General features: G+C 38.5%; 1 protein-coding gene across 8 annotated transcripts in view; it reads left to right on the plus strand.

Annotated features, from left to right (window-relative positions):
* MACROD2 (mono-ADP ribosylhydrolase 2) overlaps positions 1-18,451 on the plus strand; it is an 866,413-nt gene that overhangs the window by 243,508 nt on the left and 604,454 nt on the right. For 7 of the 8 annotated variants that reach the window (XM_083858373.1, XM_083858372.1, XM_083858370.1 and 4 more), the window contains exon 5: positions 15,394-15,510. The exons of the other annotated variant lie outside the window; for it this stretch is intronic. In XM_083858373.1, coding sequence (XP_083714499.1) covers positions 15,394-15,510 — 117 coding nt within the window. The remainder of the gene's footprint in view (positions 1-15,393; positions 15,511-18,451) is intronic. 8 annotated transcript variants of the gene reach the window in all.

Below are 18,451 nucleotides of genomic sequence, written 5' to 3' on the forward strand. Positions count from 1 at the left end.
AAGCAGTACTTAAACTCCAGGCCTTTGCATGTCAGTGTGAACTAATTAAAATCATATTGTGCAATAGGTCAAGAGATCAGGAAGTTGGCCTTCTAATTAGGAGAGATAGTTATAAATAAAACCTTGTTGTTGAAAAGGAAGAGCAAAATTAAGAAGATCATCTGGATGTGAGAAAAATAAATCCAAACCCTGGGTCTCTGCTGAAGGCTGTGTTAAAAGTGACCCTTTTCTTTTGCCTCTCACCCTGTTACACAGAGAGAGACTTGAGGCTCCAGCTTGTCCCTCATTAAGGCTCTCTGGGCTCATCCCTGCCCATGTTGTGCATGCCTCAGTCCTCAGATAACAAATAATAGCCTGGCCTCCCCAAACAGAGTCTGCCTGCAGAATTCAGATCTGGTTTGTATTTGCTGTCAGCTTGCACCTTTCATCCTCCTTAATACTCCAGCTACGCCTATTTTTTTGTGGTTCTTGCTATCACCACAAATGGGCACCTTGCCAGACTGGAGAGGTGTTGTCTTGGGACTGCTTTTGCCTGAGCCTTTTGTGCTAGTTATTGTTTAGCTTTGGTTCTTCCATCTTAATAATTGAAAAGCATTTCTTTTCAATAACATGTAGGTGTTGGGTGTTTTTTTACCCTGGAGCGTAAACATAATTAGTAAAAAAATAATAACAATAAACAGATTTTTAGATGGTGGAACAGCTCTTCAACTTTTTCTGTAGTTTTTCATCACTTCAGAAGGATGGAAGGCTGATCTAGTTCAACCATGCATTTGTTTTGTAAAGGGAACGTGAGCAGGTGGTGAGACTGCAACCCTTAAGGCTCCAATCCAGCCTAATTTATTCTCTGACTCTATGGAAGCATATAGGTTGAAAGTAAAAGCATTTATAATATTAAAGCTTGCGAATCTAAGATATCAATTTATGAGAGTGAAAGACACCGTCTTTCCATAGGACCATGACCAGTTTGTCTTTACAGTGTGGTAATACTGGAATATGGGGAATATGTATGGTGTGGGACTGTAAGTTAACCACTGTCTTCTGGAGATTGTCTTGTCAAATGTTTCCTCAGCATATTTGCACACATAGCTTTTAGTTTGACCTTAGATGTGTATTTCACAAGGACTCTGCTGTGTAAAATGTTGTGAAGACAAGGAAGGGTTCCTTTTCTCCGTCTTCTAGAAGTATCTAGAACCTTAGGATTAGGTTATTTGTGTAAATCCTCTTGATGCTCTGGGTTTGTGTGTCCTGCCCTCAGCCTCGTTGGTTCCTGACACTTCATCCTTGACATCACCACTGCAGGCAGAAGGAATCAGTCATTGTAAGACAGGGCTTGTTTGTGCCTGTGCCCTGGGGTGGCTGCTCAGTGTTTTTCTTCTGCCATTGCTCACTTGTTTGTTGGTGCCTGTTTACAACTGAAACCTTAAGGAGGGGATATCCTATCATGCTGACTTCTGTGTGTGGCTGATACAGAGCTTGAGTTGTTGCTTTGATCTTTTCAACTTTGATTCATAAAGGTTGTGGGGCTCAGCACCAAACTGCTGCTTTGAAAAGGTAAAGTTGTTTGGGGTTTTTTTGAGTGAGAATGGGGCTTTCCCCCTTTATTTGCAGGTACACTAACTCAAGTGTGGCTAAAAATCCTGAAAATTGCAAATAAATTTCAACTCCAAACCAATACAAGGTGCATTCACCTTGCTTTTATAATTAGGGCCTAGCTTGAGCTTTTCAAGGAAATTCCCATGTCCTGTGGCTAAATCTTTTGGTATTTAACATTATCATGTACCTTGGAGCACATGAACTAGGATTCTTTCTGGTAAAAGTAGACTGGAAAACGTGTCCCTAACACATTCCACTGGAAAACTGGCATTCAGCCCTAGGACCAGACAAGATCTAGCTCAAAATAATAATAAATAAAACCCCCCAAACAAACAAAAAACCCTCTCCACCATCAAGAAGCACCTGAACTGTGTATAGTGTTTATACAACAGGTTCTCACCAGCAGCTGCTTTACTCCACAGGTGTGCTCTCATTGGTCCTCTGTATTTGCTAATGGAGATGTACCCAAAGTGGTAAATTTTAATAGAAAAAGGCAGAGGAGTCTTAATATCCCCCTTTGTATAGATGGCTGTTCACAATGCCTTGCCCAGTTCACCATGGTCTCTTCTCATAAACCAGCCTACGACTTGCTATTTGCAAGCCTTTGACTACTATGAAAGTGAGTAGGTGAAGCTGTTTTTTAAAAGTATGTTTTCTGAGTGGGTGGATTAATATTAAGAATTATGTTAAACTTTATTCTGCCTTTGACACCGCTGACAAACTATTAAGATTTTTTTCTTCTTTTTTTAAAAATGGGTAAAGATTTTGTGCTATTAATGTTTCCAGAAAGGAGGCTAAACTTGGAGAGGGATTTATTCCCCAGGTTCATCACAGATAGAGACTCAGGAGCTTTGGTATCCAGTGTTTGATAGTGTTACCTACCCTCCTACTTCATGATATCAGAGAGGTTGTTCCTTTCTAATGATACCAGGCTGCAGTTTAGATATGAACTACCTATGGTTTAATGCCTCTGACGTAAACATTCCAGTGTAACTTCTCAGAAACTGATGAACTGTTTGTGACTTTAATTTCTCTGGAAGCTTTTTAAACTGGCACCATCTTTTTTTTTTTTTTTTTTTATACAATGCTACAAATGTATCTCGTTTCCTCTTCTCCCTTTAATGAAAGCTGGAAAATAAAATCTGGAGTATAATACTAAGTATCAAAGGATATATATTGTTCAGTCTTTCCACTCATGATTATATGTATTTTCTTTTAAAACTGTATTTTTATATATTGGAAAAATGCACACTTGAACGTGTTTACTACAGCTTTTATGGGCTAATGTTGAGCTGCTTTTTTATTTTAAAGCCACGTCTCAGTGCTCTTGTATTATTTCGTTAATATTGCTCAAACTGCAGAGCACTTGAGAGGCTTTGGCCAAAGTGTTGTTCAGAATTACCTCTTTAAAAAAAATCAGTTAATATTGATCCATATCCGTAGAAGGTTGCCATGGGACTGATGCTGTTTACTCGTTAATCACTGCAGACTGCAGCTCACAGCGTTGGCAATGTGACTTGTTTGTTACATGCGATGATCGCTTTATAAATGTCAATAAAATCAAGACAAAACCCTCTCGTACAACTGGAACTAGCAACTCAGTATTTTCCTCATTATTTCTGGCAGCAAAGTAGTCTTACAGAACAGTGTGCAATAAAGCACCAGCCAACTGAGTCCCACACTGTGGCTATAATTACATATTTTTGTTTGCTAATCAGTAGAATTTTTCTGTGTACACTATTATACTTTAATGGTTCTGTTGCAACACCAAATTTACTACAATGTTCTCTTGAAGAAAATGGCACATAATGATTTGGTATTTACTACAAGAAGATATTAAACTAAATAATACATAATGATGCTACACAGATTAACCAGCTCTTTAGTTCTTCTGTTCCTTATCTGTGCTTTAATGGTGTTTTAGGACAAACATAAAGTTATTTGGGAGGGAATTACCAGAATTGCCAAACTAGTAAATATAGCCATCTGTGTGGGATGTCTTGTTTCTTACTTGAGAGCTATTAGATTGTAAATTTAAGCTGTGCTTAGTACTTTAATTTCCCTTCCCACAACTCATAGAGCATAGGGAAGGTTGCAGCCAGCTCAGATAAGTAATAAGTTCATTAATTACAGGTTTACCTTTTTTTGTAGGTTAAAACAGCTTGTGTGGGACTTCATTAAACAAGCTATTGTGGTGTGGCCCTGTGGAGGACTGGGCAGGGAGCAGCTCAGAGAAACTCCCCGTGCAACTTTTGGAATCAGTCTTCCATTTAAATCTCAAGCTTGCTTGCTGTTATCGGGCTTTGTGCCCTTCTTGGGTTTTTTAGATTATTTCTGTCCAAAGTGATTGCACTGCACATAACCCCCAAGTACAGTGGGCAATGTGGAAGGCATGTTATCTCAAGCTTTGCCATTGATTTCTGTCATTAAATAAATACATAAAGACTCAAGGGTTTCTATTCCTTTCCTTTTTATTAATTTATTATTCTGTCACTAATTTCCACTTGATAATTTTGAATATATCTGACACTCTTAAGGTAGTATAAGGCTCTTCCATTTACCTTGGACACAGAACTTTGCTGTCAGACACAATCTGTCTAGCAGTGGAAAAGGAAGGCATGGCCTGATGATGGCAGCTTCCCCAATGCTGCAGATACAGTTAATTATGTGTGAAGGTTGTGGTTTTTTTATAGGTTGAGCTATAGATCTAATATTTTTAAATAGATTTTTCAGTTTCTGCAATGCAATCTGACATGTTAGTGGTAGTAAATAGTTTCTCTTGTGCATTTGATTTGCAATGTGAGTCTGTATCAGGATACAATACTGCCTTTATAGGGGAAGTTGTATTTAGTGTATGTGATACTTTTGCATGTGGCTGAACAAGTTGATATTTCAGCATTGCTAAATGTTGATTGTGTCCTAGGCCTTGTAAGTTATCTTTTTCTTGATTGTTGTTGCACATATCATTTGTCACATGATCTCAACAAAAGGAAAGAATATTTGAGAATATTTGTTTTTATGGGTAATTACTTGTCAGGCTCGTGTTAAAAGGCTGTCTGAAAGAACCTTGTTCATACATCATTTTCTGGTTAATCTAGTGTTTACCTTTTTCTTCCCTTGTATTTATTCCATTAGAATACATTGTAATGTGTTCAATTGGATTTACCTATTGCAAGGCAATTTTTGTATAATTAATGCTGTTAATTAATCTGGTTTGAAACAACACTCCAAATTAAGAGGATGTTTCTGTGATTGCAGACTGAGAAGTATCTCAACCAAGTTTTCTCCCTTCAGTAGTTCACAATAAAAGTAAATTAGCACAAGTGAAAGTGATCCTGGAAATAAGAAAACCAGCTGCTCCTCAGTAAATAACTTGGAGTTTTCCTAGAGCCTGTAAAGCCTTGCTGCAAACCAGAGTATCTCCTTTGTTGATGCTCAGTTTTCCTCCTTTGTACATTCCAGCTGCTGCCCTAATTCAGAATTCCTATGAACCTTGTGTTGTTGTTTTTTTTTTTTTTTTTTTTGTTTTTTTTTTTTTTTTTTTTAAAGTCCCTTTTGAAGTATGCCCAGCACTGAATTTGCTTCTGTAAGTGACCTTTCCTCTTGTACTTTCCTCACCCTCTCTCCCAGCTGCTGGTGCATCATCGAAACCTCCAGGAAGGTTCTGGGCTGCTGCATGGCCAAACTAAACCTGTGTGGGTTAGAGGGGAAGGGAAGAGATGGCTCTTAAAAACAAACAATCAAGTTGTCTACAAAAATTGTCTAGGTCTTAATATTTGAAGGTGTAAGTCATGAAAGCTTTTTCTTGCCAGATCTGCCCACATTTCTTGTGAAAGGTTTCAGCAGTGGAGCTATTCACCTTGCACCATGTACCTCCTTTGTCTGGCTCTGGCTCAGTGTCTTTGCCCAGGCTTTCTCAGGAGCTTTAATGGATTCTTTCATTCCAGCAGTGATGTATAGTGTTCTGGTGCTTGGTGCACCCTGTGGCTGAAGAGAAAAATCACTTTCTCCCATGTCTGGATTAGTTATATTTAATTAGAAGTCATATTTCCTTATGGAAGCCCTCAGGCTTCAAATCTGCAAAGACCTATGTGAGAATGTCTTCTTTCCACGTTCTCTGCTGAGAAGGGCTTATATCACCTCTCCTTGCATTTTTGTGGGGAAAGAGTGGTTAACATTGTATTTTATTTTTTTTTTTTTAATATTCACTGTAGTTTTAAAATTCTCTGGAATGACATGCCAAAAGCCTTTTGGGCTGTGAGGATGCATCACTGTTATAAGGCTTCCTTTTACACAGTCATTTTACAATTATTACTTGATAGCCTGCTCTGTCTAAATCCTTGACCTGTGCCTGTCAACTGCTAGCTGATGGTAGTGAATAAATTTGTATAATCACTGCACGATGACTGCTTAATAACTGTACTCCAAATATGCAAATACCTATTCTGGCTTAATACAATTCATCTGCTTTGACCAGCCTGTGCACTTGGTATTTTTGAAACGTTTGTAAGTAATGGAGCACACCATTGCAGTCTCCTGTGCCGAGCTCTAAAATGCTGAAACAGAGAACAAAAATGTGTATTACCAAAAATCTGAAGAAAAATAGACATCAAACAGCAGAGATAGAAGCACTTGTCTGTATGTGTTGTAAATGAGGGGAAGAAAGCCCCCAAACAAAAAACTTCCTGGAGGATTATAGAAAGTTTTTATATTTGCATTCTGTTTTCTAGGTTAGCAATATGCCTTTACTCAGAATCATCTGTATTAATTTCCTTGTCTGCATTACACAGAAGACTGCATAAAATTGGAAGATACAAATTCAAAAGGATATCTGAGGCTGAGACGCTTAGAAAATGCTCAAAAAAACACCCCAAACCAAAGCAGAAAATACCAAAACCACAAGATAAAAAGCAAGGCCATAATCATACAGAAAAGACATCTTTCCCACATTTGTGATTTTCCAGTGCTGTGGAAGCCCTGGTCGTTTCTTTCTCTGATCTTGCCCTTTTCTTTTAAGCATTTTCTTTGGCCATCAAGTGCCATGGGTTGCTGAGACAGATGGACAGAGAATCATACCAGTTTGTCCATTTCTGTGTTCTTTATTGCAACATCAGAACATCATAGCTTTTTAAAAATAAAATCTGATTTTCATTGCTTTATAAGACATGCCTTTTATCTTATTATCAGATACTTGTTCCTTTAGCCTTTTTCGGAGTTTAACTTAACGTGTGTGAACAGTACAGGAGGAAAAAGTGAATCCACAGTTCAACTCCACAAGACAGAATGTGATGGCAGCAGCCTGATGTCTTCAATAGCCATTGTGGCAAAGAGGGTTTCAGGGAAATTTTGAAGTCAACAATATGGATATTTACTAAAGAATGACAGTCTTGTAATATCAGCACAGGAACATGGATGAAAATCCAGGACAAATGAAAGGTAGATAAACCTTTGCCGTCTTTCCAGTCTGTGCAAACAAAGTTCTGTGGCTGCCCAAGAGGCTGAGGAAAGGATTTTGGAGTGGCCAGACCCATTTCTGCAGGGTGATACCACCTAACATCTTGCAACTCCTTAATAGTTGTTTTGGGAAGATGGGGAAGTAAGCTGGGGAGGAGTGTGAGCTGAGCTTGGTTTATTAAAGCAAGCACCAAGTCCCTGAATTTCTCCAGACATGCCGCTTCCCTCCTGGGTAAACAACAACAAGCAGTTTTTGTGCTCAGTGCCGGGAGGTATTTAGGGCTTAGCTGTCTCCTTTCCATCTGGAAAAGAGTGTGGCATGTCAGGTGTCTCAACACTAACACAATTAAAAGGAAGTGGATGGCTCCTTCACACATGCCTTAATGTCAGCAGTTTGGACTGGGAAAAACTGGAAAAGCACTATTGGAGCCATTCCTACTGGTTTTTTCTTGCCAAAAGTGTGACATTCAGGCAGGTTTATCAGCCCTGTGTTTCTCTGAGCCCTTATGCTGCTTGAGTGGGCTGACAAAAGTGTGAATCCTATTGACATTATAGCTCTCATCCTACAAAATCAAAGTAGAGCACTCAAAGACTAAGAAAGATGTCATGAGTGTGAGATAAAACCAACACTTTCTTCATTGTTTAGTTGTTTATGAAAGGAATTTGCCTTGACAGGACAAGTTTGACTTGGCTTTTTGTTTATTTTTTAATGTGAGTTTCTGGTATCCTGAGTTATTTAGCTAAAATAAAAAAAAAATCTGCCAAAATTTGTGGGTTTCCTGTTGGTTGGTGTTTTGTCAAAGTAGGAATAATTGTCTGTGTGCAGTAAATGTAGGACACTTAAAATGTAACAGATTCGTGGGTAAGTGATCTCTGTTCTGAGTTGTTGTTGATTTATTTATCCATACGGGCTTTTTGCCTTTTTAGGGCAAGGACATTGATTATGTTGGATGTTTCAGCTGCTTTTGTTATGCTTGACTGTGAACTGCATCCAGATAAAGACAACCTTCTCTAAAACAACCAACGGGCTTTAAAATTTAATTCCCGGTACTTTTCACCACGGCAGGCAATTACTGGTGGTTTGTAATGCTAAATTTATGGGATTTCAGCTCAACAATACTCTAAAATGCAACTTTCCCATGACTGACTGTACAACAAGGTTTACACCTGCCATCGTTACAAGAAGTTCTGTTCTTTGCAGCGTATAGTGGAATAATGGTTTATGTCTCATTATTACTTTTCATTAAACTTGCTCTGCAGCATGATTGGTTGGAGCTGGGAGGATCCCCAATTATAATTGTAGCTGATGGAAGGGCCCTTGAGCAGCTTCAGGATGTTGATTTTCAAGAAAAGAAGGCACTGTACAGAGGATGTGGGTTGACCCATTAGGTAATCAGTAGTTTAAGCATCAAGACTTGCAGGTCTCATTTTGGTCTTAAATAAGGTGTACGCACTAAGAGTTTCTGAAAATAAGAACATTTAAGTAATGTGAGTGTAGATGGTGATGAAATGAGAACCTAATTCAGGGAACTAGCCGTGTCAAAATAAATGGTGTCTCTGTGCTTTTTGTGTTTGAAAAGGAGAATTTTAAGCATAAAGCTTAAGATCATGCTTTTAAACGCTGAGATTTTGACCAGGAAATACTGTATATTTGCTGTGTTTTTAAAATTATTCATGTTGAAGGCCTATAAACCAGTGCATTGATTAAAAATCTTCAGTTCATTAAGCTTCCCAATGACAGAGGCTATCTCAGTAATAAAAGCTGCTGTTCCTAGCAGTGGACTGGCATCTGTGGTAGAATCTTTTTCAGATCCCCACCTTTGTTCATTAGACTAGCACCTGTTGTCTCTTGATGGGCAGGATTTATTTCCCCTTGACATTGGTCTCAGAGGTGCAGTTGCAACTTTGGCAGTGGTTAATTCCAATCTGAACTTTTCAGAGGTACTTCACCATTTCAGCAGAATGAGGCTGGGTTTTGTTGACTTGGTTCTTTGATTGTTTCATGAGGGTTTGGTGGTGTTTTTTTGGAGAGTGGTGTGTTTTGTCTTTTTGTTTGTTTGTTTTCCTTCTGGTTGTCACACACATCCTTGAAATGGGCATTTTTGGACGGTCCACAAGAATGGGGGAGAGATTCTGTAGCAGAGATTCTGCAGTGCACAAAGCAGTTTCCTCTTGTCATCTAATTTTTTATTAATATTAATAATTAGTTAATAATGTCATTGCATTGAATGCAATGACATTCTCCTGTTTTTATGCACTCGTGGCATTTGCCACGTGGAAGAGCAGTACCACTTCAGAGATGTATCAAGCACAGGTGACTTTCTTAAATAAGCAAGCCTCATGAATTTCCTACTGAAAACAAGAAATGAAAATCTGGAAGAGCACCAGAGAACAGGAATTACTTTGGAAAAAAGACTGTAGATTCTTGAAATGTAACACAATAAATCTGCATATGTTGTTTACATCATAGCTTCGCTTTATTCAGCCTTGCACACAAGGTCACAAAAGAAATTTGGGCCTTATTATTCCTGGAGGAGTTTGTAATTTTTGCTGTGGTGTTAGATTACCTTACCCTTTTTTTATTACCATCTGCACTGCAAGGCTAGTTTTGCTGAGGTTATTTTTTTTAAGCAGCATCCCATGATACCCTTAATTCTGTGTTTCCCGTGCTTTTGCTTCATTAGCAATTTTAAGAGATTTTTCTCTAAGAAATAGGTTTGTTCTATATTGTATACCAGTAAATTAACTAGGTTCTTTTACTATATAACTTTAACTCTTTAATTCTGGAGCACAAATGCAATTGTTTTACAATGAATTGGTTAAGAGAGGATTTCACCTTTCAGCATCCTTCAGTGTACAGGGAGAAGGATGGTGTCGAAGATGATGTATTTTTGTTTAACATGTTGTTATTAATATGCTGTCCTTTGCATAGGATTTTTATTTTGATAAAACCCTGACTTTGTTCGTGTATTTTGAGCAATTATTTTCAGCTGACTTCTTTGTGCAACCAATGCCATTGACTGCAATAGCTTTGAAAATAGTTTTTCTTCATTAATGGCTTCTGGTGAATTGTTGGGAGAACAAAGTGCTGTCCCTAGTGGCTCCTGAAACTTATGGAAGCATGCAATGAAATAGTTATTCTTTTTCATGGAAAAAAAAATTACAGTACTACTTTTAATAGCTTTACACAAGCATGAACAACTTGAACTACAAAGATGAATTGAATCTGAAGTTTCTTGAGACATTTTTCAGCCCTCAGAATACAGCTCATGTTTGTAGGTCTTCTAAATTGAGAAGCCCCTTCCATGTGCTTGTCTGCCCAAGCATGGTGAAACAATAAATACAGAAACCTGGATTTTCTGTGCTCTCCACACATGAAGGCACTGGTTAACAGCATCGCTTTTCAAAAGCTCAACTTTCATGAAGTCTTTCAGTCATTCAAAAGCCAAAGTGTTTTGTGCTATTTCAGAGCATTTGTGGAACCTGAGATTGTGGGGTGCCGAAGAGAACAGGGTGTTGTTCTTCCACCACCCCGTGGGTGTTTGCTGCCTCTCTGGTGGCCCTAGGCAGGACTCAGTGCTCTCAAAACCCCTTCAAAGTAGCTTGGTTTCTCAGCCTGAGACTTGCTTTAAGAAACACAGTACAAATAATGATAGTTAGAAGCCCTCTCGATCAGCGTGCAGATTGAAGATGGGATTTTTTCAGTTGTAATTGACAGCTTTGGGGTTTTCCCCCATATTTCCCCTAGCTCTTAAATGGCAGGTTAATTGCGTATGAAAATGACCCAAAGTATATCTCTGTGATTGCCATAAACCTGAACAGGAAGGCAGCCTGTAGAAAAAAAGGCACACTGTAAAGCAGAGTGAGGGCTTCAAAGGGAAATCACATTTTTAATGTGATAAAGCACAATTCCTTGTCACTGTCATGAGATGCCAAATCAGATTTGACTGGGTTTTTCAGCCAGTTGCAGAGTGAACAGTGGGATGTGGTCAAAACGTTTTCCAGATCTGTTTGGAATAATGCAGATGAGCATCTATTTAGCATAGTGAAAATTGAAAATACAGATGAAATATCTGAAACCAATATATCAAGGGCTCTTCATTTTCTTATTAATTTGGCAGCATGCCATTATAATAATGTAAATTTCTTCCTCGTTACTACAGAATAACAAAATGCCTTTGACTATCATTTTTCCCTCCTGAGGTTGTTGTCATTATCTGTAATTTCCATTAAGTTTCCCTGTTAGTAATGCTTGCCTCTCTGTACGCTGACATTACTAGCTGGTGCACACTTCCAGAAAACAGAGTATCTCATGGTAATATTTTGTACATGCCTGTTCCATGATTTTTTTTTCCTTAATTAATGCATCTAAGACATGTTTTAGCAGAGGCTGAAGAATCATATTTAGATTTGTTAATCTACTCTACCTTTGCAATTATTTTACTTTGTGTTATGCAGAGTGCTCATATTTGGCCATCTATTTAATTGCTTGGGGTATATTGTAAGCATTATCAAACTTAAGTTCTGAAGTGTATATATTATTGGAAACACAGAATATTTCTAGCATGGGTTATTGAGTTATGAAATAAAAAATGCATGCATAGACCAGAGGCCATATCTTTTCATGCATTTAATAAAGTATGGTAGGAAGAAGAGGTAATTATGAAAGTTTTGGGTGGTTTGGTTTTTGAGTTTTGATTTTGTTGGTGGTGTTCTCCCCCTTCCTGCCCTCCCCTTTCATTTTTCTGTGTCATCAGTCACTGAAGTATATCAAATGCTAATTTCTGCTTTTCCATCTAAGTCTGTCTGGAGCATTCAATCATCTTCTCTTGTGCCACCTTTATAAGGGAAGTATGCATGTCTACTTGTTCCCTTCTGGCAGATGTCTTCCATTTTCCTTGTCATATGTCAGAATTGGTTGTGATAGAATTGATTTTTCTCTGTTAAGCATTCAATTTTTTTTTCAATTATTCTTTCATCCTTCTGGAGCGTCTTTGCTTATAAAGGCTGGACACAGGGGTGTGGAATCAGCTCCAGGAAACTACTGAAATGCCATCTTTATCATAGCTGTAGTGGTGTTGAGGGCAGCCTCCCAACATCAGAGGGGTTACAGAGGGCAGCCGGGACCTCCTGTGTGATCACATGAATGGACATGTGGGAATGCTGATATTGGGTGTTTTAATCCATCACAGGTTCAGATTCAACTATGAAATGGCAAACCTGTGCTTCCCCTTTGCTGGCAAAGGCGATGCTTTCCTTCTGCAAGTCCGGTTGTTTGGCTGTGCTCTGTGGACTTGTGCTGAAGTGAATGGAGTCTGAGGAACAAGAGGTTGGTTTGTGCAGTGTAGAAAATAGTTGTCTGAGCAGTTGAGAGTGAGTTTATGCAGTTGAGAGAGTAGCTAAGCCTTGCACAGACACTGCTCAAAGAAGAATGCTGAGCTGGTGGGGACAGGAAGGATCTCAGGGCTGGAAATGATTCATCAGCCACCAAGCAAATCCTTGCATGGACTTGAGTCCTTGTCCACTATTCCTAAGGACTTCTTCCTGTGTAAAGCATCATGGAGAAAGTGCTAGTCCATGAAAACATCTGTGCTGTTTTTATGTTGGTGTCTCAGGAAGTACTAAGGTTGGTAAAGATCATGGTGGTGCTGCTTATAAAAATACACTTGGGGTTTTAACCCGTGCTGGTTTACTTATCCTGCTCGGTTTGGAAAGGCATTTAGTGATTAGGTTAAAACAATTAAATTGGGTATTATGAACACAGGGATAGATTTAAAATGTTCTTTCTTCCCCTCAATGTTACAGAATATTACTCTTGCATTAGCATCTTGGAGTCTGTTGAGCAGAGATTTTGGGAAAGTTAAAGACAAAAGTTCAGCTGAGGTAGAATAAGAAGCTTTGATGTCTTGGCACAGAGAATGTGCAGTGTGTTTACACCTGGTGGCTTGACGTCCATGGTCTTTTCAATAAAAAATTTTAGACAATTTCATTGGAAGTACAGTATCACATGATTCTGTAGTATTGTTTTTCTAATATAAAGTACTACAGAAAAAAATTTTGAAAATCAGTGACGATGCGTCCAGGATGGGCAGGGAGTGTTGCAAGGAACTGCTTATCCAATATTTCTGTGTCACCTGAATATGAACTAGGGTATAGAACAGCTCAGAAAGGACCATCAGGCTTTTAACACTTAGCAGAAGACAGTTTCATCCTTTGGAAGATGTCATCTGCCTACCCACTTGGGGATGCCTGACTTCAGGAGATACTCAACACCTGATAAAAGCAGTTATGGCCTTAAGGCAGAGAGGACTGCCATTGTTTCCACTGTGATTTCCAGAACCCTCTTGGGGTGAGGGAGCAGTGGGGTCTGCCTGGTCAGTGGGATCACTGAGTGCCATGGGTTGCCCAAATCTGAGCCTGTAGAAAGCGACACAGCTCCTGCAGGGACCAGGATGGGAATTTCTTGAAAACCCATCCCCCCTTGGCTTTCCAAACCTGTTCTGGTTTAATTGCTTCAAACGTGCTGCAGGGCACAGCTCTCAGTTTGAACTAGTTGAATCTGAAATAAAATCTGAAATAAGTCTTAAATGATGATGATAGAGACTCTGCCTTTCTTCTCTCCATAAGTATTTGTTTAGCCTTTTTACTTGAGCTTATTGTACCTTTTGAGTTGATGTTGTAGTTTATGTGGAGATTATTTCTTCTAGTTGAACGCCATAGCTGCTGCTGAATTGAGGCTTTACTCTAGTTAACATGTTCATGCATATACTACTTCCTGTATTATTTTCTATCCTTTTTCTCAAATTTTTTTTTCTGTAATTACAGTAAATGATTTCTTGGATTACATGTTGAGAGGGCAGAATTGCTGTGCCAGCAGCCTTGTTTTATTCTTTTGCTGGCTCCTGAGGGTAATAAGATCTATGCACTCTACTAATTTTCTTGCATACTTAGGTGCAATTGCATCCTTTAGTAATTACTTTTTAATTAACTCCAAAATATTGCATGAATAATGCAAAATTTTTTAAATTGTAAAAATTAAAAAAAAGCTCAAAAGTAGGTATTTTTTATAATTCAAATCAATAAGCATTATTTCTTGGAATTTTTCTATAAGGCAATAGTAGTATGGGGTCATTAAATGACCTGCACAGTTGTAGAAGTATCAGAGGTATGTTGTAAAAGTGAGTTTTGCATTTAGATGGGGATCACATTTGTTTTCATAATTCGTAGTGAGACTTTCTTAGAGCCTTCAGTAAGATCCTTTTCTAATACTGAAACTTTTATTCTACTTTACATTTTCTAGATGCTTGCTTTTCAGTTAGCAGAAGTTGGCTAAACGTTATATTTTTACAAAACTCATTGACTAATTCTTGTTACCCCTGCCCTTTAGAGGGGCAACACGTTGTGACGTGGGAGTGGAGCCTCACAGAGGACAGCAGGCAGCAGCTTGGTGAATCATGGAAAGCTCTCCATTATCTGACTCCAATAGGCTTATATACATTTTGTACAGAGGGCCAAGATTGGCCCAAGGAGGTTACAACCTCCTGACTCCATTGGTCAATATGACCATCAGTCAAGTTCTCTCTCAGAGAACAAGAATGCAAAACATACAGATAAATTCTAATAATACAATATTGTTTACATGAAGCAGCGTGAGAAAGCTGCTGCAAAGACTCAAACACTTGAAGGCAAGAAGTTCAGGGACGACAAATTCTGTCAGAAGAATGAATTGTATATATTTAGATACCAACTTAGAGATCAGTTGGTCTGGGCTGTGGGTATAAAAATGGACAGTAAAGGTTTATGATTGTGAGTGAAGGTGATGCCTGAAGTTTTAGCTTTCATGTTTTTCAGACTCTGTGCTGCCTAGGGGTGCAGTTCTGAGCGTCATATTAAGTGTTAGCAAGCTCTCTTCACAGAGTGGGGAGACAAAACAAATCCTTTTCCTGCTTGGAGACCAAGGAGAACAGTTACAAGTTTTCAGGCCCAAAAGCACCAACCAAGGTGGACAAAAGATACAAAACAAGAAGGATGAGACCTCATGACCTGAGGCTATGATTGGACAATTAAACCCCAATATGCAAATGGACCAAAACTTATAAAAGCGTGACACCTCCTGACTGATCATCCATTTTTTTGGTGACCATTTTAATCCACCTTGAGTGTAGCCCTGGTCAGGCTCTTGTCCTGCCCTAAAGGTGCACCCTAAAGCCCTTTTAATAAACACCTACTTTATTCTCTTAGCTCTGTCTACTCTCTGCTCCAGGTCAGCCTTTCCTGAGGCATCAAAGGCAACACGAGAAAAGTGGCTTTTATTATTAATTCCCTGTTTGTGTGTTTGTTTTGCAGTGGATGGCTGCATACACCGAGCTGCTGGCCCCTGCTTGGTGGCCGAGTGTCGCAACCTGAGTGGCTGCGAGACGGGGCAGGCCAAAATCACCTGTGGATACGACCTGCCTGCAAAATGTGAGTCCAGCCTTTCCTCAGCCTTTCTTTGTTTCCAGCCTGCGTTGCTGGTGTGCACGGTTCATTTCCCTGTAGTCTAATTCAACAGGGTATTCATTTTACCAAATTAGCAGTGGGACTTAATTAAGCATGTTCTGTAATAATGTCTTTCCCCTCAAAGCAATTCAGGCATTTCTAAAGGATTGTTTCACCTGTGTTATCCGGTGGAAACTTGCATGTCTCTAAAATATAAAGCATCTTTCATGTTTATTTTTTTTTTGCAAGCTAAAACCTATCCTTTCATATGCATAATAAAGGATTGGAAATGCTTTATGAAATATGAACAAAATATACATTATCATATTTAACTTCCGTGGAGACAGTTTTTGGAAATGTTGCATATTTGATGGTCTTCATGCAGATTGCTTGATTGTGAATACTTTGAGGGCCCAGGAGATCGAAGTGATATATTGTGTTTTCAGCTGCTATGTGGTGTCTGATTGGCAATTACTGTAAAGGCATCTGTCACACTTTAGCTTTTGAGAGTTTAGCTCAGTGCCGTGGTATTTTTGCACTTTGAAGGTGGAATTGTCAATTTTTTTTCTCCTATTTCCAATAGGAAGATGGTTATTTGACTGTGTTTGTAGATGTTGAGCTCGTCTTGGAAAACATCAACATGTTGACAGCACGTTGGTTGGCCAGTCTATTTTGTGAGAATATAAAGTAGGAAATCTTTGCAAATCAGGATCTCACAGAATACTATATTAAAACGTGAAGATACAAATATCAAGAAGGTATTGCAAACTCCATCTAACTAGAATTCAAGCTCTGTTATTTTCTTTCTTTCTTTTTTTTTTGGGATATTCAGGCTGCAGCAGGAACATGGCTCATTCAAAAATATGTAGATCTCTTTTAACTATCATGTAAAATGAAATGCTGGTTGCAGTAGCAAGTATCTCTCTAGGCTCCTGTAGCCCTTAATGTCTTAGGTAGATATGAAAATTGTTTTCCCAAAATTTTTTTTGCTCTCATGATGATAAGCGCTTCCAATTACTTCCTTGACAGTGGTAATTTCTATGTGCAGGAAAACTTTGCTATATTTTATATGTAGTTTTGCCATGTTGTTATGGTCATTTATGAAAGGCTGATTTGACTAGAGGTCAGGGAAACTGTTGAGGAAGATTCAGTGTGGTAGTTAGGATGGCTTCTATATGGCCCAGAACTTCACCAGATTCCCATAAAAGGGATAGATGGGATTGTGGGGTGACACATCATAATTTACTGTGCTGGGGATATTTGATGTTTAACTCTTCCCCTTCAGCCAAAATGTATCTCTGGAGGGACAGAAAAGCTGCTCATCTGTAGGTGCATAATTCCTCCCATGTATTTTAGTGATAGAAATGAAATACAAAGTATCAAGGCAACTGATGTGTGTTAGAAAGAGGAAAGGTCGTGTCTGAGGTGTGACCTCCCTTTAAATTTTGAAGCAGTTCCAGGGGTTGCTTAAGTTAGGTTTGAAAAATGGGATCCTGTTTGAAGGGTATAGGAAAATCTTAGTTCTTCGTGTAGGAATAGTAACCAAAACAATGAGAGAACCCTTGATCACCTGAAGTTGGAAATAAAACCTATAACAGGCATGGGGAAAAGCCAATTTTCTTCTTAATCAGTATTCTTAGGAATTGAAATTGCATCACAGCCATGTCTGTTTATATTTGATTGTGCATCAACATGAGGAGGGGAAAGTATACCTATAACAGCAACAGGCATAGGGAGACAAACATAATTTACATGCAGAGGCTAAGAATTAAAACCCCTTGGTTTCTTAGTTTGTTTTTTTTTTTTTTTTTCCCTTAAAATATATTTGTGTTCTCACCAACTGTTTTCTTTTACTTTTGCCTTTACAAGCTTTACATTGTGGGGTCATTAAATTATTGTCCCATCTAAACCATTCACCTGAAAGTGATCAGGCAGTCAAAACTATTTTCATATTTTAGACAGCTATAAAGCTACTGGATATCTTTTGTCACTCTCTTACTTTGTCTTAAAAGTAAGACAGTGAGAACTGTCTTTAATTGTAAGAACTATTTTGCATTTGACTTTGGTGAGGAAAGCAGCTCTGTGGCAGGAGGTCCAGGTCTGCTCTGAGGCAAGGTTGTGTGCCAGCACATTTCCAACTTTCACAAGCAGTTAGCTTTTAATTGATCTATTTGTGTATAGAAGACCAACTACATTAATCAATTAACACTTTTTTTGAGTAGTGAACTATTTACACTGTTGTCTCTGTTCTTCTTGTGACTGTAGTTGGACAAGCAATTATAGTAAATGTAAAATTCATTCCTTAGCATGATAAATTGTAGGTTTGGGGGTGGGTGATTTTTTTTTTGTTGTTGTTGTTGTTTAACAGAATTCTAAAATGTTACAGATTTATTTCCTGCCCCTGGGATTTTCCTATTTCAAGCTCTTGATCCTGAAGTGCTTTGTTTGGAAACAGTTTTCTGAATTCAGCAAAGCTGCTCTGGGACAGCAGCAGCCTGTGTGTGCTGCATGATGCAGGACTTGGGCTTCAGCAAGGGCTCCATATTAAAAAAGGCTTATTTTTCAAAGATCATGCAGCGTATTGCTTTGTTTTATAAACGACTTGGAGGAGGCTGGGATTAAGTTTGGCACTGAGGGGAAGGTGTTCTTTGTTAGGAAGGTAGTAGTTGGTAAATAAAAACCACTGTGGCCATCTCCTATATGATCTATTGTAATTTGATTGAGTATTTTGCTGTATTTACTTAAGTTAAATAAGAATAGGTCTGACAAATAACTTTTTCACAGTGGAAAAATTGAAGAATAAATATCTGACTGAAAAATGCAAAGATTTAGGATATAGGTTGGCTTTCTGTGATTTGCTCTTATGCAGCTGAGTCAGAAATCAGCTTATGAAATACACAAGTAGCAGCAAATGTTCAGGGAGAGA

This window comes from Zosterops lateralis, assembly GCF_965231275.1.
Source record: "Zosterops lateralis genome assembly, chromosome: 3".
NCBI classification, from domain to species: Eukaryota; Metazoa; Chordata; class Aves; order Passeriformes; family Zosteropidae; genus Zosterops; species Zosterops lateralis.